Here is a 27,081-nt window from a genome sequence, read left to right on the forward strand (position 1 = left end):
CGGGCTGGAAACAAAGGCAGGAATGCCTTGAATTCCCACAAACTCCGCAGAGCCGCAGCGTTTGCTTTCACTTATCCCGACTAACAGCAGAGCGAGCGAAATCTCCCCGGACGACGGCCCTCAGACGAGTCCTGAGGGCACGCATAGCTCAGCGCCTCAGCCCCGCCCCAGCGCTCGCCTCCCTCCACCCTCCGCTTCTCCGCTCCATCTCCTTCCCGCTGCTCCTTCCCCCTCCTCCCTCTCCGTCTCTCCACCCCGACGTGTCGGCGGGCACGTCCCCACCGCCGCAGCCCGCCCGCCGCGCGTCAGCCGCCCGGGCCGTATTTAAGGCGGCGGCCGCCACCACCCCCGCCCCGCCGTCGCAGCCGCGCTTGGGTGAGGACGCTCGGTAGGTGCCATCGCCGTGGCGGGCGGGGACGGGTGCGGGAGCCGGGGGTGCAGGAGCAGGGGGAGAGCGAGAAGGGGTCCCGCAGGCGGTGCTGATCCCACAGGGGATGCTGGTCCCGCAGGCGGCGCTGATCCCGCAAACCTCCGGGGGACGCGGTGGAGCGGGCGGCGACAAATGGACAGAGCCCGCTCCACGCCGCCTGCTCCGCTGAGACCCCCCCGGCCGGGGTGGAATCTGCACGGGCCTGGGATGGAGATTCCAGCCCTGGGATGGAGTCCAGCCGCCGTGATTTCCTCTCACAGCCCCCCGTCGTCCCTCCCTCCATGCCCTTGAGCCTCCTTGGATTAACTTGCTTCCCGTAATCGGTGCATGCGGCCCCAGGGAGTGATCCTGCAAAGAGACTTGAGGATGGGCTTAGGGCTGCGTTTCAAATACAGATTAGTGGACCACCTACCATTCTCTTGTTTCTTTGAGGGGTATGGCACTCTTAAAAGGAAAAAAAAAAAAAGTGTAAGAAACGTGCTTGAGTGGGTGGCTCTGATCAGCCTTGAAGCGCTTATAGTGCTTAGGCAGGACTTGGCACATGGGGAGTGCACTGCATGGCCACGCTTCAGGAGGCTCCTGCACAGGAAGACTGACGTAGCTTGCTTGATTTTTCCTAAATATGGGCCCTGCCGGCTTCCTGGCCCTCCCCTCAGCCCCAAAATTTGCAGTCTTTACCTGCTGCTCGGCTCGGCTTCCCATGCTCTGAACGAGTCGCTGCCTGTTCAGCACAGACAGTCGTGTGGTGTCTGTACTTGCATGCGTCTGTGCAGCTGCTCCTGCCCTGGGCTCCTCGGGCTGCTCCCAGCGCAGCTCCCAGTGCAGAACCATTTCCTGCGAAAGCGTGGTGGTGGTGGCTTCCACGCAGAGACGGGGATGAATGCACAATCCTTTGTCATCGTTGTGCCATTTCTGCACCCCCTTGGCTCTCAAAACCCAACTAACCAGGATGCTGGGCAGCTGCAGCTAAAATGTGAGGGTGAGAGAGATGGTAACACCAGACTCCAGCCATCTTAATGCAAAACTCTGCAGTTTCACTTCAAAACAAATTAATGAAGTTGACGTGGAGGCTCATGCTGCCCTAAAAAAGGGCTTGCCTAAGTGTTGCACAACTTGAGCTCTGGAAAGGCTTCCGGGCGCAGAATACCAGTTTTTCAGGGTGAGAGAGCAGAGAGTGCCAGACTGTGCTATGCTTAGAAGTACTAAAATGGCTTCCTGAACCGAAATGTAATATGGATGGCCATTTAGAACATTCTGCTGCTGCTGGAGTGCTACCAGCCATGTAATATAATCAATGGCTGTCAGGCTCTACTTGAGGCAAAGCTAGGGTGAGCTTGAACAGAGGATTGTCATCAGTAATTCAGTTTTGCAATCATTTTGTGGCATACAGTCAGCATTGCCAGACATTTTATTCATGTGTTTTGTATCCATTTTCTTATCATCCTGGAATAAAGTCTATCTTGCTGGATATAACTATTTTGGTATCAGTAAAAGCTCCAAAGCTTACAGAAATGATGTTTCTTTCCTTTCAGCAGTGCACCATGTCTCTCAAGGATCAGCTCATCCACACTGTCGCCAAACAGGAGAGCCATGCTGAAAACAAGATCAGCGTGGTTGGCGTGGGTGCAGTGGGAATGGCCTGTGCCATCAGCATCCTCATGAAGGTAAGTGTCAGGCTTGGGAGGAAGCAGCAGAAGAGCCTGAGGCCTAAAAGAGGGGCAAAAAAAGTAGTCACCTGTCGCAGTCGAGGTGGTCACGACATAAAGCAGAGACCACAAGCAGTCTCAGTTGGTAACACTTGGCAACAGTTTATTAATGAAAATGGCTGATCTTTTATACACTTTCCAGTTGTTTACTCTTCTTCTACCTTAGCTATTGGCCACAATAATTCAATACCATGCCATTGGTGAAAAGTTACTCTGACTCCACCTAACTTTCTAAAAATGCTTCATCCAGCTGCAGAATGCTCTTATCTTCCTTCTCTCGATCTCCTTGGTTACGGCCTTGGAGAAAGCTCCTTATCATCTTCTTCTTCTTACTTCTCGCTCCTTTAGCTAAGGCCCGCTGCTAGCCCCTTCCACAGTCACCCTTATTAGATGAACTTCTGGTTATACAATCCTTTTTTAGGCCTGAAATGAAGCAAGTCTTCAAGCTATTGACAGAGAACAAATAGCTGCAGTTCTTGTAGATTAAGTTTGCCTCAGGATCAGGCAGAATGTCCTTTATGTATCATTTTAAGAGCTGCATTTACCTTTGTGGGACTTGCAGATATCCTTCTAAGTAGGAATTCTCTTAACACTATAAACATACAAAAAGATTGAGAACTGAGGAATATTTTGTCTTGAGCAGAGCAATGGAATGATTCTTTGCAGTGTAGTGTGGAAAAATTGGTCCTTGACACTCTGAATGACTTGTGTTCTGCTTTCAGTTATCATACTGAAAATGCTGTGGTTAACATCAGGCTTGCTTTTCTTGACAGTCAAATAGGTTGCATGTGAGTCACTATTAAATTATTCTTTGTTATTGTTCTGCTTAATTGTACTCCTATTTCATGCAGAATGTGGTTATGAAAAGTATAGTGAACTCAAGGAAGTGGATATCCCAGGGGACTAATTGAAGGACTCTGGGAAGAACTGAAGTGTTAGAGATGACCAAAATTGTTTAAGTAGCTTTTAAAATAATTGTAACTTCATGGTTTGCTGAAAGAGGCAGCAAACTCACCACTGCTCTTGGTCTCTTGTAGGACTTGGCTGATGAGCTTGCCCTTGTTGATGTGGTGGAGGACAAGCTCAGAGGAGAGATGCTGGATCTCCAGCATGGCAGCCTCTTCCTTAAAACTCCAAAGATCGTCTCTGGCAAAGGCAAGTAGTTGGCTCACATGTGCCCATTGTTTCTAAATGGAGGTAGCCACTTCAGGTCTCACAAGGACAGCCTGTCACCCTAATTCTTGGTGGGAAAGCTCATGGATATAGTATTCAGCTGACATTTTAAAATATACCTTCTTATGGCCAGTCCAGCTAAGAATTTTCTTCCAGTATTCACTACTCAGTACAGAAAGATGGATTTCTTAAGTACTTGTGCACCTTAGAGAACTTTATTTCATGACCAGTTAACCCCTGAACTCATTACTGCTTAATTCTGATAACTTTTAGTGGCAGCCTTGAGTAGGGCAAAGGCTTAACCAGCTCATACCTTAATTACATCTCCTACAGGTAGTAGGTTATGAGGGCAGAGCCTTCTTCCTCTTCTACACAGCACTTACCCTGCATGCCATCCCAACAGCCATCCCCAGTCCTGTTTGTGGCTGAGAAGCAAGGAGCAAGGCTGCCTGCAGCTGTGTGTTAAAATAGCAACGTGCCTCAATGTTGTGGCAAGAACCACTGTCTTAAAATTAAATTTCATTTTCTGTAGAGGCAAAGTCTAGGGTAACAATTACTAGGCAATTGTTGCACACTCAGACTTGAGAATTTGAGATCCCAGTGCAGAAAGGAAGTGAGAACTCCTGTTCTGAACCATGTGTAGCAGAGGTCATGTTTGACACAGCCTTTTGTCTGCAGATTACAGTGTGACTGCACACTCCAAGCTGGTCATTGTCACTGCTGGTGCCCGGCAGCAAGAAGGAGAGAGCCGCCTTAACCTGGTCCAGCGCAACGTGAATATCTTCAAATTCATCATTCCCAACGTTGTTAAATACAGTCCTGACTGCAAGCTGCTTATTGTCTCAAACCCAGGTTTGTCTTGTGCTGCCATAATAGGATTTGGCTTAGAGAATAGTCTTTCTTCAGTAAGGTGGCATTAGTGCACAGGCTTTTAGAAAATACTTGTGCTGGGGAAGAGAAGGCTCTGAGGCGACCCTGGAGAACCTCCCAGTACCTAAAGGGGCCTAAAAGAGAGGTGGACTTTGCACAAGGGCATGTAGTGATAGGACATGGGGCAACTGCTTTAACTGGAAGAGGTAGCTCTAGGTTAGCTATAAGGAAGAAATTCTTTTATTAAGAAGGTGGTGAAACACTGGAGCAGGTGGCCCAGGGAAGTTCTGGATGCCCCATTCCTGGAAATGGTCATGGCCATGTTGGATGGAGCTTTGAGCAGCCTGGTCTTGTGGAAGGTGTCCCTGCCCATGGCAGCAGGTTGGAATGAAATGACCTTTAAGGTTCCTTTCAACCAAAGCCTTTCTGTGGTATCTGTATAGCAAAAAATGTCATCTTCCCTCTCCAGGCTCAGCAGTTTGGTCTTCTGAGAAATAAACTTGGGTTTTCAAAGCAAGTGATCTTGAGCACACTAGGGTCACTGATGATTGCATGCATAGCATAAAGGCAGAGCTGAGAGACTGTTCAAAATAGTCATTATGTGATATTAAACAGTCATTATGTTAGCCCACTGCAGTGCCTGGCCATGGGCACGGCTTTGTGCTCTGTTCCTGAAACTAGCATGCAGGTAAAATGCTTACAGATGAATGCAAGGTACCATCCTCATTATCAGTCTGCTCATGAGTGGTGTTTGTTATGCCCCTGTTCTGCTCACAGTGGATATTCTGACCTATGTGGCCTGGAAGATCAGTGGCTTCCCCAAAAACCGTGTCATTGGGAGCGGCTGCAATCTGGACTCTGCCCGTTTCCGCCACCTCATGGGAGAAAGGCTGGGCATCCACCCCCTGAGCTGCCACGGATGGATCGTTGGAGAGCACGGAGATTCCAGTGGTAAGGGTGAAATCAGGGTGGCTGTTACACAGAAATCCCTGATGCTGTCTGCCAGGGACACCTTGAAAGGCTACAGCAAAACATTGCTGCAAAACCTCTGCACTGCAGCACCTTAAAAATGCAAGTTCTGATTTAGGTCATTTGCTGCACAGAGTAACCCTAGATGATCTATATTTGACCTGAATGACTGTGCTTGGAAAAGGTCGTTACTGTAACCTGAGCTGGTTAAACATTTCCAGGCTAGATTGTTCACGTAACTCCCAAAAAAACCCCAACTGAAGCAGCAGGAGGATAAAGTTCTCTGCAAGGGCCTCTCAAAGATCTGCACCAGACTTACTGGCAGTCACTCAGCTGCCATTCCTGGCATCTCTCAATCACTGTATATAGGAATTGCCGAGGCAAGTCTGGAGGACAGGAGAAAGCACTTTTTCCTTATTTAACCTGTACTTTTCCAAGCAGCACCAGAGCTGTGCTGTCTGCTTCCTGACACCCACCAGAATGCACTTGGAATCAATTCTTACTTTGGGAAAACTTTGCAAAATGCAGTGACTGTCATTTCAGTTTATACTGCCCAGGTATTTCACATTAACAAACTTTGTGACACTGTGTATAAATGCTGATGTGCTGCTAGGTTCTCAGGCTGCTGTTTAGGCTGGCCTTATAGGTCATACTATATTTAAGATTATAGGTAAATCGTAATGATGTGTTGCAGATTAATCCAGCTAGATCTCACGTTAGTTGGAAAAGAACTGAGTATTGTGAGGTAATTAATCCATGTGCAACTCTCAGTGCCTGTCTGGAGTGGAGTGAACATTGCTGGCGTCTCTCTGAAGGCTCTTCATCCAGACTTGGGAACTGATGGAGACAAGGAACACTGGAAGGACGTCCATAAGCAGGTTGTGGACAGGTAAATACTGGCTTGGCTTTTTTTTATAAATTTCAACACAAGAACAAGTCATGAAGGATTGAAAAATCTCTGTTCTGCAGTAACAGATCTAGAATAGCTCAGTAGCCCCAAATGCCAGGATGCAAACATAATGGAACATGAAATAATATTTTAAGGAGTAATATAGTTAAGTTTTCATTATTAATAAACTTTAAATTAGAGAAGAGCTTAAACTTCGAGGCTTCCAGTGTAATTATAGGGACTAGTGTAAAATGCAAATGGAATTATTCACTGCTGAGTTCATTTTGGTCCTGTCAGAAAATCAGTCAAGCTTCTGATGCTTCCAAATTGATCTGGGGCCCTCCAAAAGCCTTTCTGACAAACTCATAGCAGTGCAGTTGATGGTACTTGTTCTTTAATGAGTGTTGTGTCTCTGCAGTGCCTATGAGGTGATCAAACTGAAGGGGTACACGTCCTGGGCTATTGGCCTTTCTGTGGGAGACCTAGCTGAAAGTATTATGAAGAATTTGAGAAGAGTCCACCCCATCTCTACCATTGTTAAGGTGAGCAGCCCCTTGTTCCTAATTTTTGTCTTACTGAGAATTAAGTATGTTTGGAATTCTGAAAAACAGCAATTGCTTTCTAATTAAATTTCAGTTAAATTTGGTTTCCTGATAAGATATGAACTATACAGAGATACATAAATTCTAGCCTAACAATCCTTATGTACCTTTCAGGGCTTGCATGGAATAAAAGAAGACGTCTTCCTAAGTGTTCCTTGTGTACTGGGCAGTAATGGCATCACTGATGTAGTAAAGATGATCCTAAAACCTGAGGAAGAGGACAAATTAAGGAAGAGTGCAGACACACTGTGGGCAATCCAGAAGGAACTACAGTTTTAAACCTGCCCAAGCAGTTTTTGGGTCTTAGCAGTTTAATGAGTTTAGTGGTTTGTCTTACGTTGCACTTTCCAAGTAAGTCAAATCTTTCAATGTATTATCTCAACTAGAACACACAAAAAGCTCAAATCTGAACAATGGAGTTTCCTGAAGATAGCATTAGGAAACTAATCTAGGGTTTTCCCTGTTCACAGACACCCATGTTCTTAGCCAGAGCTAGATCACCTAGTCAGTCTTGTTCAGTGAAGTGGTATGACAAATCCAGCATTCAAAGCAGCACTGCCTAAAAAACCCTTTGCCTTTTCCTCTTGTTTCATGTTGGTTCAAAGGAATAAGGATAATTGCTACACAATGTGAAACCAAAGACATTTCTTGAAGTTAAAGGATTGTCAAGCCAATTGACCAACCTTTTCTGCCAGCTGAATTGCTTAAATATTTCACTGTTGATAGGTCCAAGTGTATTTTCCTAATACTGCTTTGGAATTTTTGTGGGTATTTTTTTTCTTAGAGAACCTTATTTTTGTGTACTATATCAGTCAAGCTGTAAGTTCTGTCTCCAGAGCATGTTTAAAAAATGTTATGGTTTCTATGTGCAACAAGACAGTGACTGTCCAACTGTAGTACCAACTACAACACCAAATAAACCACAAACTGTTATTTCTGTCTCCTTGTTTTTCTTAATAGGGCTTTGTCTCCACATGCAATTCTACTTCCACCCACCTAAATCAATTCTATTTTTCAAGTCACACTAACTCAAACATCATCTGTGTAATCATGTAATGTGTTCAGCTGTGCTGGAGGCTTCAGGCAGTTATATATTTATGGAAGTCTCATTCAGGTTTTTAAAATAAACTCCAACCTCTTCAGAGCCAGCAGGAACATGAAAAGCCTTAAGGCAAAGGCTCAGTCTTAAGCCACGCTGATTATGGTGCTGAGACCAAGAACCTTTTGAGTTTTCACTGGTCATAATAAATGTGTTTTCTCCAGTTTGGCACAACATCTTCTAAATCTCACAAGTGAAAGCACAGTTAAGCTGACACTGCATATTTGAAAAGAAAGCACGTCATACACAGCTCTGTAGAGGAAGAAAATATGCAACAAGTTTTATTCAGCGTTAAGTCCACCAGCACAAAGATTACAGGAGATAGAAAGTGCATTAATAAAAGCTAGTCTTTACCAAAAAGAAAATATATTATTGATTCAAAATATCTTACACTTGGATGATGTAATAACTTACTCTGGGCACCTACTGATTAAGAGAAAGATCAAGAGAACGGCTGCTTCACAAGGAAACCCAACTTCCCAGCTAGTCTGGGGATTCAGTAGAGATCACTGAGTCCAGCAGTCTTCCTTGCTTTCTGCATCAGTGCCCTCAGCTGGAACTGCTTGCGGGACAGGAGACGTACATGCTGCAGACAGAAAAACAACAGTTGGCTACCATAAAGTTCTCACAAAAACTCAACACTGCCATACCAATGTACTCTGTGACCCAAATGGGATGTCAGCTTTTTGGAAACACTAAATTCATTATGCTACTAAATAGCATTTTCCTGGCTTAAAATGACTGGCAGATGGCTACCAAATGCAACTGCTATAGTCTACTTGTTATGATTTTTAATTATTAACTAATTCATTAAATTATAACAATAATAATTATTAACTCCACGCATATTCTTATCAAAGTAATAATACACACTCCATAAGGTGCAATCACACTAATGCACTTCCCATGGGGCAGAGAATGGTTCTTCTAACAGCAGATAAACAGAACTAGCAAGGTCTACACAGAAAGGAAACAACATGACTTTGTACCTATAATGCTTTCAAAATTGGTCTTTAAATCCTGAAATCACTTTCTAAAACTTATGCTTGAATGTATAAATAGTCCTGTTCCTACAAGATCCTCTACTGTGAAGAGATCATGAACATTAGTAAGCCAAATCAAAGAGTCCAAAGTAAACACATTTAAAATGCACATTTTAAAAATATCCTGAGAAACCTACCTTTAAAAAGACATCTAAATCTATCACTCCACGTCTCAGTGCTTCCCCAAGGTAGAAAATGGTGTCTTCAATTGCATTTTCCTCTGCATATAAGTTCAGGATCTGCTTGTAAAGTGGTGCTGTAGGAATTATAACTTCATCTATGTCATTATTTTCTGACTGACTTTCCATTTTCTCTAAGGCAGAACTGAGCTCCTCATCCTTCTTTTTGAGAAGTTCAATGTTCTTGTCAACTTCAGCCTAAAAACAATTAAGATGTTTATTTCTCTTCTTGTGATACAATTGCCTAGATGAAAGATTTTTAGACATACCAGTTCATTGTGTACTTCTTTGCTTATCTTTACTGTGATTTTTACAGAAGAAAGAGCTATCAACCTGTAGTTTTCAGATTCTTTTAAAGAAGTAGCATCTGTTTCAGATAATGTCAATCCATTACCCATTTATAACTGTAGAGAAGGCATGCCAACACTCCCAAGTATTTCAGCTGCCACATTAGGAAAAATAACCATTTAAACTAGCTAAAGGTAGTAACAGCAAAGCCAATGTAATTATTTTCTTTAGAATGCAGGATCTCCCAGTTCTCTAGTCCAATTCATAACTTCTAATAAGTTTTAAACCACATCTGAACACTGAGCTGGTTTCACAAACTGTTCATCAATCCCAAAATCTTTCTCCTGAGCAGCAGTGCAAGAAGCAGATGGACTAAGCAGAAGCTGTCTTAATGAAAAAATGCAAGAATTTCTGAGCACACTGTGAGTAGGAGAGACTACAAGGAAAGGAGAAATTATACAAGGAGGCTGTGACCAAAATCAATGTTGTCTACACTAAGACACTGAATTGTTCTCCAGTACTGCTGTTACACATTATTATCAAGAAACTGAGATGCAAATATGAAATAATTTCGCACCACTAACATCTCGCACAGGAAGAATGGGGGAAAATAACACTGTTCCTCTGCTTCTGAGCAATGACATTTGTAAGACACATGCAGGACACTGCATCTCATGGTCACTGCTATTTCTGACTTGCTTCAGTCTGAGCACAAACCCCCAGCTGCAAAAGAGAGAAAGCACAAATGTGCTAGAAGCTTTGTTTTATCTATAATGATTTATGATTAATTAATTCCAAGCTTCTGTTCACTCCTAGGAATACTCAGGTGGGGAGCAGAGGCTCCTCTCAGCTTACCACTTCCTGATCCAGGCGAGTCACCATCTCCTCCAGTTTCTGGTGTCCCTTTTTGAGGTCCTCCTCTGTGCGTTTGAGGGCGTTGAGCTCGGCCTGCGCGCGGTCCATCTCCTCCTTCATGCGCCACCGCAGCTTGTCGCTGACGGCCGAGATGAGGGAGGCGCGGATGGTGTCCTCGCTGATGGTGCCATCTCTGCTGGGGCCTGCACGAGCACGTTGCACAAGCTCAACCACCATGCTGGGCTGCACTACAAAGCCAGCTGCAATAGCACGTGGCCAAGCTGCTCTATGTACTTGTCACTTCACTTTTTAGTGTCAGTGAGACATTAAAATAAGCTGCTCTCCACAATAATTTCCAGAAGCAGCAAAGAGATCACAGTGAGATAATACACACTAGGATAGACACAAGTAAATTTAAGAGTATGCATCCATTCATTCACTTCACTATTCCCACATCCACACTCTTTTTTTAATTTTAAAAATGAGGTGGCCATTTCCTCTGAAGTCCATAAATGTTACTAGTCCCAGACCTTTTAAAGAAGAACAAGAGTTAAGGGCAGGATATATTCAACCACAATTAATGTAACAGCTAGCTTGACACAATGTATTTACCTACTAGAGGTATTGGTTTGGGGTTTGTTGTTTTTTTTTTTTTTTTTTTTTTTTTTAATTGCCTAGCCTGGTAAGGAAAGTTTTAATCTAGGAAAGACAAAGGGAGAATTATAGACACCACCCATTCAGCTCAAGTGGGGATACTCCCAGGAAGGGCATGCAGCCCAGGTTCTCATGGGGAACCACCCTGACACCTGCTGGAGGGACAACATAGGCAGGAACACAATCCTGGAGATTCCTGGAAAGCACTGACAATGAATTTTTGATACAGATGCAGCCAATGAGGAAGGATGTGCTGCTGGACCTTGCAGAACAAACAAGGAACGTCTCGTTGGAGATGTGAGAGTTGGGGCAGCCTTGGCTGCAGTGACCATGAGATCATGGAGTTCTGCATCCCACAAGTAGAAAGCAGGGAAGGAATAAGATTGCAACCCTGGACTTCATAAGAGCTAACTTTGGCCTCTTCACAGACCTTCTTGGAAGAATTCCATGGGAATTTACCATAGAGGGAAGAGGGATCCAAGAGAGCAGGTGAATATCCAAGGATCACTTCCTCCAGGCTCAAGAACAGGGGTATCACATCCCTAAGGGCAAGTGAGCAGAAGGGGCAGGAGACCTGAACAAGCTTTTGAAAATCAGCCTTTCAAGGATCATTTCAAGAGTCTGTCACTAACACACTTTTAAATAGAGAGGCAAGTACTTTGTGGCTGTCACAACAAGTGCAATATGTCTCCAGACCAGGAAACTCAGAGTGCTCTAGCAAATGTGAAGTGGCTACTGGTGATATTTATCACAAACCACTTCAATTATTCTGTGGGAAGAACTGCAGGGTCAGTTTCCCCAGGTTTGTGCCTCACACCTTCTAGATCAGTGAAATTTCGACTGCATTGTAACAACACAGCAAGAGTTACAGCAGCTTTTGTGCCCAAACTTCACAACTGCTATGAATGAAACACAGAGAGATTTGAAACACTATAACTGCAAAGAAAATAAACAAGAAGAATTTTTACCAGAGTATCTTTTTATCCAGAGACACAGCTATCAAAACCCTGAAGCTGTTATATTATGCACATCACATTTTCCAGTGCCCTAGATTTCAAAAAACAACAAAATAAAAAAACACTCATCACTGCTCACGTGATTCTTGTATAATTGAATACTTTTTTTAAACTTCTGCCATCAGAATAATACTGCATAAAACTGTATCTCTTCCCTATGTTTTTTACTCAGTTCCTGTCCACAAAACCGACACCAAGCCACATGGATGGGAAAATAAAGTTGTACAAATGAATGACAGGAACTACAGGAAGAAGCAGATCATGCTTACTAATCCACCAAAGCCTTCTAAAATACAGAAAACATAAATTTTGATCATTACTAGTGTGAGCACTTTGTATACATGTAAGTTGCACCAGAATATGTGTACTTTTAAAAAAAGATAAGCTAATTACCACTGAAAAAATAAAGAGATTGAATATTACACAACTGGTGCAAAGAAAGCCTTAAGAAAATATAAATGTCCCATCACTTCATCTGATCTACAGTTGTGGCCTAAAAAAAATCACCCTGTTGTCAGTCAACAAGACAATTTGCAAATCTTGGTTAACTTTTAGAGTCAGCAACAGAAGTTGCCAAATAGCACCCTATACACAAACCCAGGAATCCGTCATTGCTGCTTCTTATGAAAAAGAGAAAAGAACAAGAGCACTGTCTACACTGAGAAGTAAAACTTAAACCAAGTCAGTCAAACAATTTAGGACAGACTTTATTCACTGTATAGGACTTCCTGATTAAGGTAAGGCCTGATTTCCCTTCAAAAACAGCATTAGCATGATTTTAGTTACTGTTTACATAATGAATTATACTCTAACACAAAGTCAGAATCAGCCAGAACCAGTATCAGTAAAACTTCTGCTTACTTTCTTTCCCCCTGACATCCCTCACTCTGGCAGTTTTTATGCAAGGCTCACTTTAACAGTAAAGTGAGGACAGAGGAAAAAAAAAAAATCACAATACACGTAACACAATGAAAGTTCCCACACAAATGCCACAGTTCCCAGGTATGGTAGAGGTCTTTGAACATAAAAAGCATAATTTTAATACAGATCAATCAATGTATCTTCTTACAGAGCATGAACCCATAGCATGTTCTGTCACTTCCATAATTAGCCCAGCTTGGAGAAGATTTCATGGCACATGGTCTTTAAATCAACAGAACTCTGAAACCTTTAACCTTTACTAGGCAGAGTCTGGTTTCAGAAGTGACCTTACAGAATCATCAAACCAGTAACTGCAGCAGAAAAGTAATTAATGGCAGATGACTGAACAGAGAGAAAAAGCCTAAAGGACTATTTGAAAAACCAGTGATGGTGAAAAACTTGAGCTACTTTGCATGAACATTTTCATTCAATTCAAACTAGGTTTGAACTAGGTTCACTATAGGAAACACCACCAGCCACACAAAACTTTGAAGCTGTAACAACTGATATGCTCTTAAATAAACCATCACAATAAACCACAGCCAAACAAACAAACTGTACAGAAAAGAAACTTTTTCAGTTCAAAAGAAAAAAACAATATCGGACTGTAAAAAAACACCCAACAAGATAAACACAACAAAACCACCTCACAACATTTAAAGTGTAGTGGATGATCAAAGAGATGTGTTTGCATTTCATCTGGCACAAGAGATAAGCCATGTAAACCAGGTGCAGGGCTTTTACCTAGCTGCAGCAAATGAGTCAGGGTAATGGTAAATTGTCACTATGAAACCTGGCATTACAACTTGGTATCACACAGGATCTAACTCAGGACTGGAAGAGTCTTCCATCTTTGCCAGATACTGCATACTATTCATCTCCAGTGGGGTTGAAAAGGAAGGGAAGAAATTAAATAGAATATTTCTATTTTAAATTGACACTCTGCTACATAAAGGCAAAACTGGATTTGTTTGAGAACCACGCTGCAGAAAGCCAAGTTTGCCTAGAAAGGCTATCAGCTCCCTACAGGAGAGCCAGTGGAGACCATGAATTCTCCAGGACACAGGTGCAGCCCCACAACACCAAGCACAGTCTGAGAGACTTGAGGGGGACAGCAGCTTCCTGGCACTGTGCATGGCAGACTCACATCACCTCAGAGGGGACCACTGAAGCAGCCAAGAACTTTCAGAAGATACCTTCTTAATTGAAAAGGCTGAAAGAACTTGGACACAAAGGACAGGATCAGGCACAAGAAAAATACAACATACAACTTACTGCTGCTTTCAAACTCTGTAGTAACAGAACTCCTCAGATATTTTAGTAAGAGTAAAGTAGAAGCATCTCTCTTCCCTTGCCTTGTCCCCATGTGTGTGAAGAAAAACCACAAAATACACACAGTTCTGGAAAGAAAAGACATTCTATGACTCTAACCCAGGCCATTCCATAAATAACTGAGTTCACACATTAGATGAAGAATCTATGGATGCATTTCTAAATTACAGGGCTCAAGAGTCTACAATGGATTGCTAATGAACAGCATCACAAAAGAATCTACACCCTCACCATGTAACTGTGCCAAAGGGAATATCAGCCAGCTGGAAAGTTAGTGCACCAGCTTCCCACTAAACTGGGTGACATCTATCACTGGTTCCCAGCCTTCTACACATACACTGACAGTGACAGGGTGGAAAGCAAGGGCCACAGAGCAGCAGACTGGGAAAAGACACAGGTCAACAGCCTAAATGCTGATGCTGAAGGGAACAAAGGAGCAAGTGACAAGTAGAGATCAGCAAGAAGCAACAGGGAAGAGGCCGGAGAAGAAACTCACTAAAAACAAAGCTCATTCCAAACTGCTACTTTAGAAAGTTACTATTTAGGGAGGAAAGAAAGTATAAACAGAGTCCCTTAGATGCTTAAATGATGATAAAGGTATTTTTCTAAACCATGAACAGAGCAAGGCAGACAATCAAAAGTCACCTACAGTTAAAGGGTGAGGAAAATCCCACGTAGTTACATGCAGTGCTCTTCAAAATATTCAGAAAGCACACACAATGCATTGCAAAAGCCCAGAAATTTATCAAATTCCTGACTGAAGGTGAATAAAATGTTTTTTTTTCTTCATTTGAATAAATTTTAATTAAAGATCAATGCTTTGGAACTTCAGAGTAAGAACAACACTTTTTTTTTTCCATTTTATTTCTTTACATATCAGTTAGAGAAGCTTTACTTCACAGAAACCCTTTCCAAGGTACTCACCAACAGTGGTGACAGGAGGCTGAGAAGGGTAGTACTGCACACTAGTGGTTGCTGGGAAGGGAACACCACCTGGGTAAGGATAGTTTGGGAAGCTGCTTTGACAAAGAAAGATATGCTAATGTTATGCAACTGTTAGTAAAATATCATCCACCTAGATTATCTTTATTGCCACCATGTTAAACAGTCATTTGCATAATAAAAATGTTAAAATTGCAGGCCTTTTTCCTGTTCACATTAACATCTTACACAACTGGTATTTCTGGTATTAAGGTACCATTTTATCTGAAATCCTATCTAGTTATTGCCTGGTCAACATTTGGATAACAAATTCTCCCGAATCTCCTTGTTTTGCTATATGAAATGCCACAAGCATCCAAAACAAATTATTCTAGCTACAAACTCCCACACAACAATTAAAAATTAGTAGTTTTTAATATAAAAACAGTTAAGAAGATGACTGATGAACTGCTTTATGTAAACCTAAAAATGCTGTGCAAAATATGGTTGCAAGGTGAAAACTACTCCTCCAGAAATCCTCAGTCCTGCTCTGATGGATAAAGAAAGCAAAAGTATTCATTTGCTCACTGAAACAATAATGAGATGACATGTGACAGTCTACAACACCTTTCTAAAATACATTTGCTGTCAACTAAAACAAGGACAAATTAGTCAGTACTAGACTGACAAACACCTGGATTCAGCAGAGTATTAACTACAGTAATAATTAAACAAAGTGGCCCCAAACCTCCTGCAAAATATAAAGTAATGCTCTGTTTCTCTTCAGGCAACTGCAAATTTAACAGTTCTTAAAACATTCCCATTAATTAGTAGATTATATATTTTGAAAACAGTTCTTCTATTACTTTTGTACAACCATTAAGAGTGCTTTAAACAAACATATTCAGGAAGAAAAACCATGCTGTAAGAACTTAAAAAAATCCTAACTTTTCTCCTCTTAAAACATAACACTTCCCACCTCCCAATCCTCAGAGGTTTTTACATTTTAAATATCTTTTTAAAATAAAAATGCTCCACATTACAACAAAATCTCATATGCTCCTACCACAAAATCAGGACATAAGGATATTGCCAATAAAAACAATCAATTATGATGTAAAAAATATAAGTACACACTAGGAGGCAGTAGTCAACATCTCACTATTTACTAACACAGATCTGCAAGTCTTCTGGAAATGTTTTATTCCTAGCTATTATATAGAAAGAAATCCTGGTTAATATTAATAAAAAGCTTTTGATGTAACTTTGTGTTCTTCAAATTCCCTTTGATTATTCAAAGTCCACAATAATGCTGGAGTCAAGGTTTGTATTAACTCAGCAAAGTTTTGTTCAATTTTTGAGATGCTAATAAAATCCTGACTTTTAGGGGTACATTTCTTTCTATGTCATGTAAAACATAAATATATAAAAATATATGAGTGAAAAAAAGAAATACTGGGAGTTAGGTAATTTCAAAATCTATTTATAACACTCATTATTTTTTTATTTGAAGCAATTAAGAAAGCTAGACCTTCCCCCAGTTTTGGCTACTGACAAGAATTCAGCTTTCACTTTTAACAAACCCTGCTAACATGAATACATCAGATACACCATAAGAAAACACAATTATGATTAGACTCTATACAGTGAAATTCTCTATCAGGAAAATGATGACAGTTTGAAGGGGCTCTTACCTTGGGTTTGGAGTGCTTGATGTTGGATAGGGAGAAATTCCACCTGGAATTCCTGGCACATAGGAAGCTAAATAAAACAAGAATTTTGTGCATTTTTACATTTCAGAAGTTAAAACCCTCAATGTAAAGAAGTTCTTCCTCATATATAAAAATAATCCTATTGTTATATGGATTTTTTTCTTAATCATTACTTTAAACTAATTACTGCATGGACAAAAGTAGGTATTGATTTAAAAATGCACAACAAATGGGTGTACCAAGAAAAAAAAAAAAAAGAAACTGCAGCTAGGGTACTCAGAAAAAACCCCTAAAACATGGTATTTAAGCTGACCCACCTGAAGAGCTGTCTCCACTTTTTATGTAATAGCTGAAAAAAGAATTTAACCTTTCTAGCCAATGATGCCTTCCTACTAAGTAACAAGTGCATAATTTAAGTACCTTCAGAGTAGTTGATTAGCTGTTTCATGATCCAACCATGTCCTTATTTAGTAATTTCTGCTATTTAGAAGTTGTATTTAAAAATTTGTTATCAGCACATATAAATGTCTAAATAGTCTTAGCTTTAAATGTCTAAATAGTCTTAGCTTAAGATTTTTCTTGAGAAGCTGACAAAATTATGTTTTGGACATACTTATCTCACATTTTGAGCAATTTTAGGAATATTTCATCAAATAACTTTTTTTTTTTAAGAGCAATTAAGAGTGGAGCTATTTCCACTCTTCAATGCTTTCAAATAATTAAAATTTCTGTCAAAGGACTTTATTTCTTCTTAAACAATGTATCTGTAATGACAAGAAACACAAACCCTATATGTCTGTAAAATAAAGTCTGACTACACTAGTAAAACTAAGTAGCTATTAATAATTTCAAAACCCTGAAGCATTTTCACTAGAACTATTTCAGCTATGAACTAATTCATAGTAATTCAGCTCAATTCAATTGAAAATAGGAATTCAAAGCACTTCAGCTCTGAGTGACTACAACAGCAATCAAGTGTGGTTCATTGCAGGTTTGTCCTTCAGGCAAAGTCCCTGCTCAAACTACTCTTATACTGACCCCCAGTGTTCCTGGAAAATCAGGACAATCCAGTCCTCTGGTGCTCTCACAAACAGCCACAGACAAGCTGAGAAGTCCCAAACACCTGCCTTTAGTCAATTGTTCCTAATGGCCCCATTTATGTTTGCCACCCATTTTCTCACAGGTCCAGAGCCTAAAACCTTGCTGAAAATGGGTTCTGCTGGAAATGGCAATGAGTAGCACTTCAGCTTTTCAAATGTAACACCCTGCTCAAGTAAATGCCATATTTCAATAGAAAATGGACACAGCCTTAAAAATCTGGCAAAAATACATAACCCCAAATACAGCTACTGGACCATTAAATTCATGTGGAACTGCTATAACCTTATTAAACAAACAATCTCCAGCTAAACTGCTCCCCCTTCCCTACTGTCCCAGTCTTTGACTTTAGGTCTATGCTAATATTTTTTTGGCTTTTTCCCACCTAATACAGAGTCTCCTCCTGAAAGAATTTCTAAGATTTTCTGTTTCCCACTACTTCTTTTTCCTCCACCTGCCTATCCCCAGTCTTTAAAATAAGATGCCTCCAGAGGATTAAAGAAATAAATTATTTAAAAAGTCTTGAGGATTTTTGCAAGAAAATAAGAATGGGTACCAAGTCAGAACATCAACTTAAAAGAGAACAAAGAACAATAAAATCACAAGGCAGGTTTTTTTTTTATATTCAGCCAGCAATTTGGAAAAAAAAGAGAAAAATGAACCACACAAACAGGAGTGTGGGTGTATGAAACAAGCTGTGGGCATGCTTGTGCTTATGAAACCAATGGTTGCAGGATACTTAAAAGATGGGCTTGTATTATTAGAATGAAAATAATTGAGATACAAAGCTATCTGAATAATCACTTTGTAAGTCTATCTTGGAATGTTGACAGGACACTGGTTGTTTTGAGGGTGCTCTGGTTTTGTCTGGGTTTTGCTGTGTGTTATACAAACTTGATTTCTCCTCTCCAAAACCCAAAGGCTCACATGAATTCTTAGACTCACAGAACCTTTTTAGTTGAAAAAGACCTTTAAGATCATTGAGTCCAACAAGGTAAAGTGAAGTTAATTCACAGCCCAGATGAATTCATTAGTCAGCAATATAAAAAGTAAAATGCATTATTTGTGGGCTAACTGCAGGGCAACAATCCCTTTGAAATATGATTATTTGCAGAAATCAGCAGTGATGAGCACTTACTGGTTGGTGGGCCTGTTGCCTGGTAAGGGGGGTAGCTGGAGGAAGCAGTAGGACGAGAAAACACTGGAGGTTCCTCTCCAAACACAACAATCATGACCTGGATCAGCTCCAACAAGTCTGACTGGGGCTGGGAGGGAAAGCAAATCACAAGTTGTTCATTTTGCTAACAGAGTTTAACTGACTGTAGCAATAATAGGATGCCATTCCATCAGCTCTTCAAAGCATTCCTTTTATTTGTGGGTTTAAATGTTCTTAAAATGTGTCTCTCTCATGTGTATACACATGTGTATAATTAACTTCCTTTCTGGATTCTATTAGACATACCAAACCCAGTCAGCTTGACTCAAAATCATACAGCAAAACACACCCAGAAAAAATGGGTAATACATGGCTCCATATCAACTGCAGGTCAATAAATGACTGGGTATAAATATAATAATATTTTAAAAAATTAAATCCACCACCCAACATGAAAAATATACAGATCCCTAAGTTTTTTAGACATTTCAACTTCACAGACCATAGCTTTTGCTCTGATTCAGAAAGTCTCAACAGAAAAAATATCCTAACCCATTAAGGAGTGGCACAACCCTCCTTGAAATACAGTTAAACCAGGCCTCTCTGTTTATAACTACTTAAAATAAGCATGATTTCATTTTGCCAAAATAAGAACAAGCATCATGAATGCAGCACCAGATTAAATACCCCAATTCAGAGTTTACTTAGCTCTATAACCCACTTACTTATTTTTACCAACCTCTCAAACTGAAAGAATTCTGTATCAGCTGTACCTTAGATGATCCCCTTGCTCTGTGCAACACCTGATCTGGGCAGTCTTTTTCCACTATTACTGTGCAAGCACTGAACTACCACACACCCAGCCTGAGTAAATGCATTCCTGTTAATCACTTTTTACAGAACCATGCATCTTGTATCATTTTTCTGGTCTTGTCAACGCAGTTTAGCTTCTTTACAAGTCCATGTTTTGGCCAAAACTTCTGTAAGGCCTGCACTGCTCAATGCCTCTATTTACTGGTAAAGCAAATACATCCATATACATGAGGCTCCAGGAATGTCAGCATAAAGAAGCCCAAGAATTTGTAAAAGTCCATTTTAGTCACAGATGTTTTAAGTAAATTTATAATTTCCCTACTGTAAATATTCTTATCTCACAAATCTTCACATCACTCTCTTGCCAGGGGAGAGGACACCTTGTGCTGCACTGTTTAATCAGACAAGTAGTAACAGAAAATACAATTAATTTCATTAAATAACCAGAATATAGAATGCAACATCCTGGACTTTAAGACATTCCAAAAAACATACAGTTGATTTTATTTTAAAAATGGTTTAAGATCTCTAACAAAGACTATGGTTTTTATTAAAAATGATACAACTTTCTTGAGGAATGCAGAATGAGCAGTTTGAGAACTTCAAGTTCCCTATACTTACGTATTTCCACTCATGCAGGTAGGGAAGGTATATCTTTCCATTTGCATCAACATGCTTCCCAGTTTTTATTGTCATAGAGCTAGTGGGTTTAACAAAACAAATTGGGGGGTTGAAAGGGTAGGTGTCCAGCAGCCACAAGCAAATTGGGATATTATATGTGTTACCTAGAAAAGACATTTTGAAAGATTTTAGAAGTTGTCTCAATTCTTCAACTGTCCTCCTGTATTCAGATTCATAAAAAACTCCTAAACCCAGTAAATTCAACTTTTAACAAAGCTAGAAGCCAGAGCCAAAATTTACTAATAACATTCAGTGAATAGGTAACACTATGGCCACAAACTCAACATCTTTCAGAACAATTTAACCTTGATTTACAATCACCACTCACCACTAATGCACAATATCATTTATTCTATAATGCTATATTATAAGGCTCTAATTTGAATTATCATTAGCTGCAGCAATAAATGGTTTGCAACCCTCAATTCAACTGACAAGCCTGAAAAACTGTGCAATCCTGAAAGAAAAGATGCTACAAAGCTGTATATGACTGAAGAAGCAATGCTCAGCATTCAAACGTTATCCCACAGCAAAACCAGAGAACAATTTCTTTAAAATATTTTACTTTGGACAAGCAAAGGATTTCAAGAAAAGAGTGATCACTAAAGTAGTGAAGTTGAAAGGATAAATCCTTTCAAGTTTTTCATGCAATTTGGGAAAACAATGGGGATGATGATCATTATAATACATGCATACCTCTGTAAGGCACAGGAATGGTTCCACTGAGGCTCATCAACTCCCTGGATGAACCATCATTAAAAACTGAAAGAGAACAAACAATATTTTTAAAACAAACATATTGGTTATGTTAATCTCAATTCAGGTTATTCCCCATCTATTATTGGCATAAATTTTCACAAGTTACACATATAAACTCAGCCTGAAAGGTTCAGCTCTTGCACATTTATGAATTAGCAGATGACTGTCCACAGTCAGGTAACTCCTTATGAATAATACACTTCTGAGAAATGAATGATTAACCACTGTCAAACTACCTGCTCTACAAATAAAACTGTTTCCTCATTCAGTGACCAAATAAAATGATGGAACCTTGCAAACTGCAAGTAATGCAAATTGCTGCAAAGATAACCTGAACTCAAACTTGATTTAAAAAAACAACTGTCATCTGAGGTTTATAAAAGAATTCCCTATGCCTTCTTCAAAAAAATAGGTCAGCAAGAATACTGAAAATTCCTGGGCCACAGGCATTTGTTACCAAATCAGTAAAGGTAATTTAACCAAACAGTAACACATTGAAGAGGAAGAAAAAGTGCTTGACTCTGACAAATATTAGTCACAAACTGCACAAGAACTCTGACCTAAATTTACTGAGTTGCTGTATTTAGTTTCCTCATACTTTTAATCCAATACATTATTCTTGGCTGAATGAATTGGCTTCTGTTGAGGAAGCTTTTATCTTCTTAATTCCAACTGAAAGTTTCTAGCCACAATTCAAATGTAGGTTACTGTGCATAGTTATTGTGGTGCTGATGTTCTGCAAAGGCAGGTAGAACATGTTGGGATGTCAATGGGGATATGTACTTCATTAATAATATGAACTTGAAAACTGTCTCCTCAGCAATGTAATTGTCAGATTATGCTCTTCTCTAACTGGGAGATGAGGCAACTGAGAGGCATTTTAAAATATTTCATTCCATTTTTAGTCTCATGAGAAGGGTGAGACAATACAGATTGTCTCTGTAATCTACAGATTGTAACAGATGTTATAATTTACACCATCACAACCAGAAGTTAACTATTTCCTAATTACAATACACTATAAGTGTTTCTTGGCCTATCAGCTTTTGCTACACCATGCTGTAAATGTCTTAAAGCCAATCATCTAAAATTACCCCTCCTGGGTCCTACTATAATGTATCTTTCATAGTTCTGTTTCTCCAAAGTCTTATTTGCAAGGCCATCCTTTGAAATTTGTTTCTAGTTCCATGCATTTCTAAGCCAGCAGTTTTTATCTCAAGGTTTGCATACAGGTGCATCCTATGTGAGCCTTCTGTCAGGCTTTGAGAATTCTCTACAAATCCATTTCCCACATTTCCCCCTCTCTCTTGAATGGAAAAACTTTTTTGATGGCTTTGTTCATTGTTTGTCATGTACAGTAAAGTACACAGGAATTCTCTACAAATCCTTTTCCCACATGTAATCACTTTCTTGCAGCTGATGTCACTGCTACAAATAATATTGATTATCTGTAAGTGATTCTGTGCTTAGCCTCTTCCAGGCAGCTTAAAGAGCATTAGGGAACACAAATGGCTACAGCTCAAGGGTATCTGGAACTGTGATCACCATCTTATGCAAACTTGTGCAGCTATTCCAGCCACAGTCCTTTCACTCCTGCTTTGTTTCTTCAGTCACTGCATGAATTCTTATTTCTGTGACAGCTGCTGGCTTGCAGCTACTCAAGTTAAAACTAATCCGCCTTTTACCTGTCCATGTCCCTTCTTAATATTTCTCAATCCAGATACACAACTTAAAAAGCAGAAGACTTGAAAATTTCTGATGATGTATTAGTAATATAAATTAGATCACAGAGGAATCCCACAGGTAGCAGTTAAAAAAAGGTGACCATAAGAAGGCTGACCTCAGCACCTACACTGGCTCACTGTATGCTGTGAAACCCTAGTATCATCTTCCTTTAACACACTTCAACTTAAATGAACCTAGATACTTTAAAACAGCTAACAAACAGTGATTATCATTGATAATTTACATTCTAAAATTCTCATGCCAATTTTCTGTGTACTTGACTCTGTTTTCCTCATACTCTTAAGGATTACCACAATAATTTTAAATGAAGCATTTCTTCATTGATTTACAGTTCTTCCTACACAGAATTTTAAAAATGTCTTTATATGGCAGCAAAGCTGAATTTGTAAGATACCAGCAATCTCAGGACACCAACTGATGACATCAGTGAGTGATTAACTAAAAGTTAAGCTGTGAAAAACGTGACACTTCTTGGCGCATTAGACAGTTATTTTCTAAAGTAACTTTATTATATTACTGAGTCTGTGTTTCTAAAGAAGTGTTGATGTCAGAGACAAAAAAGAGAAACTCAAGTTATGTTTTCTGGTGTTAATCCTCTTTCCTCCCCTACAAAAACTACCAAAGACATCTAACACATCAACAATTCACCAACAGAAATTTTCTCATACACAGACTAACCATATGAATCCATGACAGGTTTGAGGTCCTTGTACTGACTAATAACACTGGTTGTCTCCTGTATGGTTAGGTCTCTATACTTGTACTGGAAAACAAAAGAGAAAGAAATTACTTCAGAAGTTAATTTTTAGTAAAATTTAATTAAATTTTTTATTTTACCCAACAGACAGCATTTATGAGAGCTTACACCTATACCTGGACATTCTTCTCCACTCTTAGTTTGGAATAATAATTTATTTGTCCATATTACTTAAATGACCACTGCCCATATAACTCATTGAACTTTAACAAGATGTTAAGTCTTAACAAGGATGTAAGCATCAACTGATTTGGGAAAGAGCTACTGCATTTTCTTTCATGTTCTACCACAACCAAGTGTATCTGAGAAATATGAATGAATCTTAAAAAAAACAGTTGTCTAGGATATGAACCACACAGATCTATTTCATAGCACTTTTCAAAGCAACACCATAGTTATCAATCACTGATTAGCATTTACATGTATTTTGTCAGCTAGAAAGCAGACATATCAAGGCACAATATTACCAGCAATAATACTGGTTTTACCCCTGTCCTTTTATCAGGAGCAGGGAGTAACAGCACAGATACCCTACAGAATATACAGATACCCCACTACAGAATTCACCAGCCTCAGAGCCATAATCCACAGACAGCAAAGAGGCTCCTGGGCAACAGAGAGTTGGTTCACCACACAGTGCAGCCCTTTAGCCTTGCTGTCATTTCTCTTAATAATTATGATTAAAAAGCCAGCAATGCGGTCCCTTGACATTTTTTCATTCTAATACAATTTTAAGAAACTGCAATCTTCAGATGTTATAAGGAACACAGCCAGCCTGTGGTAGGAAGACAAAGGGCCCAGCACAATGAAATGTCCGACATCCAAAGCACGCAAATGTTAACAACATCTGAACAAATTCATTCAGACATCATCCAACAGCAAACTGTGGTGCCACAGCTAAAGGTCACCTTGGCCCTGACAAACACTCATGAGTTGTGAAGCTTAGACAGTAACTCTTCTTCCTGTCACCTCCAGAGACGGACAAGGACACTCCTCTGGGGCATGACAACTTGGATTTACTGAGCAGAGATGAACCCACTGTGCCACTTCCATGATGCCACCTCAGCCCAGAGGAAGCACCAGCACCTCGGGTGATGCTGTGACTGCTCTCCCTCAAAGGACCAAGGACAAAACAGCCACATGGTCTGTCTGCAAAGTGCTGCCATGTGGGACAGAAAGCAACCCCTCCAGCAGGGATTCCTGTGGAGGTCGATCAGCCCCTGGATGCTGTTTTGGTGGGAGGGCTGCAGCAAAGCATCTCAGCCTCCTTTGTAAAATTGGTGCAGGACTGGGGTGTGCAGCAGGGCTTGACAGAGCAACAACTTGGTTAATATTTGAATACATTCCTCCCTCCCTGCCCAGCACCTGGCAGAAGCAGGAACAAGCATTGCCTGGACATGGAGGAATTTTCATGTACATCAGCCAGAGACTGGCAGCACATACCCACACCACTGCAGGTGTCACTACAGGACAAATGACAGCTGGTTACCAGCTACTTTCAAAAGGCAGGGTCTTCTCAGAGGAACAAACCTTATGGTCCAGGATAGAGCCTCAACAAGACTGGCATAATCACTATTAAAAAGAGAGCAGGATTCTGCTAACAGAAGCTCAAAAAAAAGCACAAAGATCATAGAATGGTTTGGGTTGGAAGCAATCTCATAGATGATCTTGTTCCCAGCCTCAGCAGGGAACCTTCCACTACCCCAGGCTGCTCAGAGCCCCTTCCAGCCTGGCCTTGGACACTGCCAGGGATGGGGCATCCACAGCTTCTTCAGGCAGCCTGTGCCTCTGCCTTGCCACCCTGACAGTACAGAAGTAAGCAGAGTCAGGTTCTACTTCCACAAGAATCTCAAGTCAGTTGAGTCAAGAACTGATAAAACAATGCCTGCCTGCTCAGCAGGCACTCTGTGAATCTGGTACACAATGGGGCTGATGGTCCACAAGTTTGGTTATTGGGGGTGCTTTCAAAAATCAGGCACAACACCTGAACATTAAGCAAGCATTTTCATATCCCTATTAAAAAAAAAGAAAGATAATACTCTTGCAAATTGTTTTTACACTGAGTGATGATTACTTAGTAGAGGGACAGTTGTGTGATTCCAGCTACTGCCGCAAGTAGCAGTAACATTTAATTAACATTAAATGTTCATTTCAGCTGTTAATTTCTGTACTTAGATTGATTTCCAATAAATGTCAAAATCTCTTTGGAAAATATAAGATCCTAGTGATTCCTACAAAGGTAACTAAAACTGATTAATTTGAATTCCTAATTTCTAGACTCCTTTTTCCTCCTCCATTCTCAGATTGCAAATGCATTCCCCTCATTTTACATACCAGGAAACAGATCACAGAAAGATGAAGCTTTTCAAGATCTGACAGCAGGTAAATACCTCAAGTTAAATTAAGTGCCTAGGTTCCCCCCCAAACTAAGATCAAGCTTTTGTTATCTCATACACTGAACTAACCAATATGTGAAATATTACTAAACTTCCCTCTCTAGAACAGAAAGTGCAACTATTTTTAAAAAACAAATATAATGAAATAGCATCTTCATTTTTCATCACTTACAGGAAGTCAGACAGGAGTATAAACTTAACAAGTGTGGGGGAACAAGGACAATGGACCACCTTAAATTCTATTTCTTCTATGGCATCGCAGTAATTAACTTAGCAAAGACAGGTGCATACAAATACACACACGATCTCATTTGCTGACACTGACTGGGTAATCAACACTCATTTTCAAGCTGATAAAAAAAAATCTGCTTATGACCCCATGCAGGTGACTGTGCCTTTGGTTTTGATCGGATTCTCAACTATTGCACTTCATTTCAAAACGCTACACGTATGATTAAATAGTGCCAAAAAAAAATTCCAAATTCCCCCCAACAAAGCCGGAACTGCCGCTAATTGCCATCCTTAGCGGTTTTCATTCCCAGCTGCTGGACAAAGGGCAGTTTTCAGTGAGGAGTGGCACGCGTGGCTCTGTATGATTCAGTGGTTAATGATCTGCCTTCCATGAGATTTTCCCGTTTCCTTACACAGGCGCGATAACCAAACGCACCCCACCCGGTCAGTGATGCAGAGCTCGCCTTGCCCGTCCTGTGGCCGGGGAGCTCAAGCGCCGTGTGTGCCCCACGGGTGCCCGGCACGGTCCCAGCCCAGCCCCGCGGCCGGGCACGACCATTTTAGGCTCTCTGCGCCGTTCCTCCCTTCCCGACCCAACTCCCCGGAGCCTGCGGGCGCTGGGCCCCTTGCCGCCCGCGGGCCGAGCCCGGCCGGGCCGCGGCCGTACCTTGGTGAGCATCTTCTTGAGCTGGCTCTCGGACACGGCCATGGCGGCCGCCCCTCGCTGCCGCTGTCGGTGCCGCCGCTCCCGGTGCCGCCGGCCCGGCCCTACATAAACACAGGAA

The 27,081-nt window shown here is 40.8% G+C and overlaps 2 protein-coding genes across 4 annotated transcripts; one reads left to right on the plus strand and one right to left on the minus strand.

The window, feature by feature from the left end:
• Window positions 1–282: 282 nt before the first annotated feature.
• LOC134419433 (L-lactate dehydrogenase A chain) lies at window positions 283–7,572 on the plus strand. 2 transcript variants are annotated; one of them, XM_063158602.1, is made up of 8 exons: window positions 283–388; window positions 1,963–2,094; window positions 3,174–3,291; window positions 3,988–4,161; window positions 4,957–5,130; window positions 5,920–6,037; window positions 6,456–6,579; window positions 6,754–7,572. In XM_063158602.1, the coding sequence occupies exons 2-8, from the start codon at window positions 1,972–1,974 to the stop codon at window positions 6,916–6,918; spliced, it is 996 nt and encodes a 331-aa protein (XP_063014672.1). In that variant the 5' UTR covers window positions 283–388; window positions 1,963–1,971; the 3' UTR covers window positions 6,919–7,572. The 2 variants fall into 2 exon arrangements, with proteins under 2 accessions (XP_063014672.1, XP_063014673.1); XM_063158603.1 differs by having other exon boundaries at window positions 305–388; window positions 1,966–2,094.
• Window positions 7,573–7,991: 419 nt separating this feature from the next.
• TSG101 (tumor susceptibility 101) lies at window positions 7,992–27,074 on the minus strand. Of its 2 annotated transcripts, none has more exons than XM_063158600.1 (10): window positions 26,964–27,074; window positions 23,591–23,675; window positions 21,104–21,169; window positions 20,348–20,511; window positions 18,896–19,022; window positions 16,642–16,708; window positions 14,951–15,045; window positions 10,104–10,306; window positions 8,919–9,158; window positions 7,992–8,324 (listed from the first exon to the last, which is right to left on the minus strand). In XM_063158600.1, the coding sequence occupies exons 1-10, from the start codon at window positions 27,003–27,005 to the stop codon at window positions 8,235–8,237; spliced, it is 1,179 nt and encodes a 392-aa protein (XP_063014670.1). In that variant the 5' UTR covers window positions 27,006–27,074; the 3' UTR covers window positions 7,992–8,234. The 2 variants fall into 2 exon arrangements, with proteins under 2 accessions (XP_063014670.1, XP_063014671.1); XM_063158601.1 differs by having other exon boundaries at window positions 14,951–15,042; window positions 26,964–27,073.
• Window positions 27,075–27,081: the final 7 nt, after the last annotated feature.

The sequence above is a fragment of the Melospiza melodia genome, chromosome 6, assembly GCF_035770615.1.
Source record: "Melospiza melodia melodia isolate bMelMel2 chromosome 6, bMelMel2.pri, whole genome shotgun sequence".
Taxonomy (NCBI): domain Eukaryota; kingdom Metazoa; phylum Chordata; class Aves; order Passeriformes; family Passerellidae; genus Melospiza; species Melospiza melodia.

Bases quoted from the DNA above. Each gene is read 5' to 3' on its own strand.
- LOC134419433 (XM_063158602.1), top strand. From the start codon at position 1,972: ATGTCTCTCAAGGATCAGCTCATCCACACTGTCGCCAAACAGGAGAGC. The intron at 5,131-5,919 runs GTAAGGGTGAAA...TGCAACTCTCAG, and splicing joins AGAGCACGGAGATTCCAGTG to TGCCTGTCTGGAGTGGAGTG. The intron at 6,580-6,753 runs GTGAGCAGCCCC...TGTACCTTTCAG, and splicing joins CCATCTCTACCATTGTTAAG to GGCTTGCATGGAATAAAAGA.
- TSG101 (XM_063158600.1), bottom strand. From the start codon at position 27,005: ATGGCCGTGTCCGAGAGCCAGCTCAAGAAGATGCTCACCAAG. The intron at 20,512-21,103 runs GTATGCATGTAT...TGTCTTTTCTAG, and splicing joins CATTCCTGTGCCTTACAGAG to GTAACACATATAATATCCCA. The intron at 16,709-18,895 runs GTAAGTGCTCAT...TGTTTTATTTAG, and splicing joins GGCAACAGGCCCACCAACCA to CTTCCTATGTGCCAGGAATT.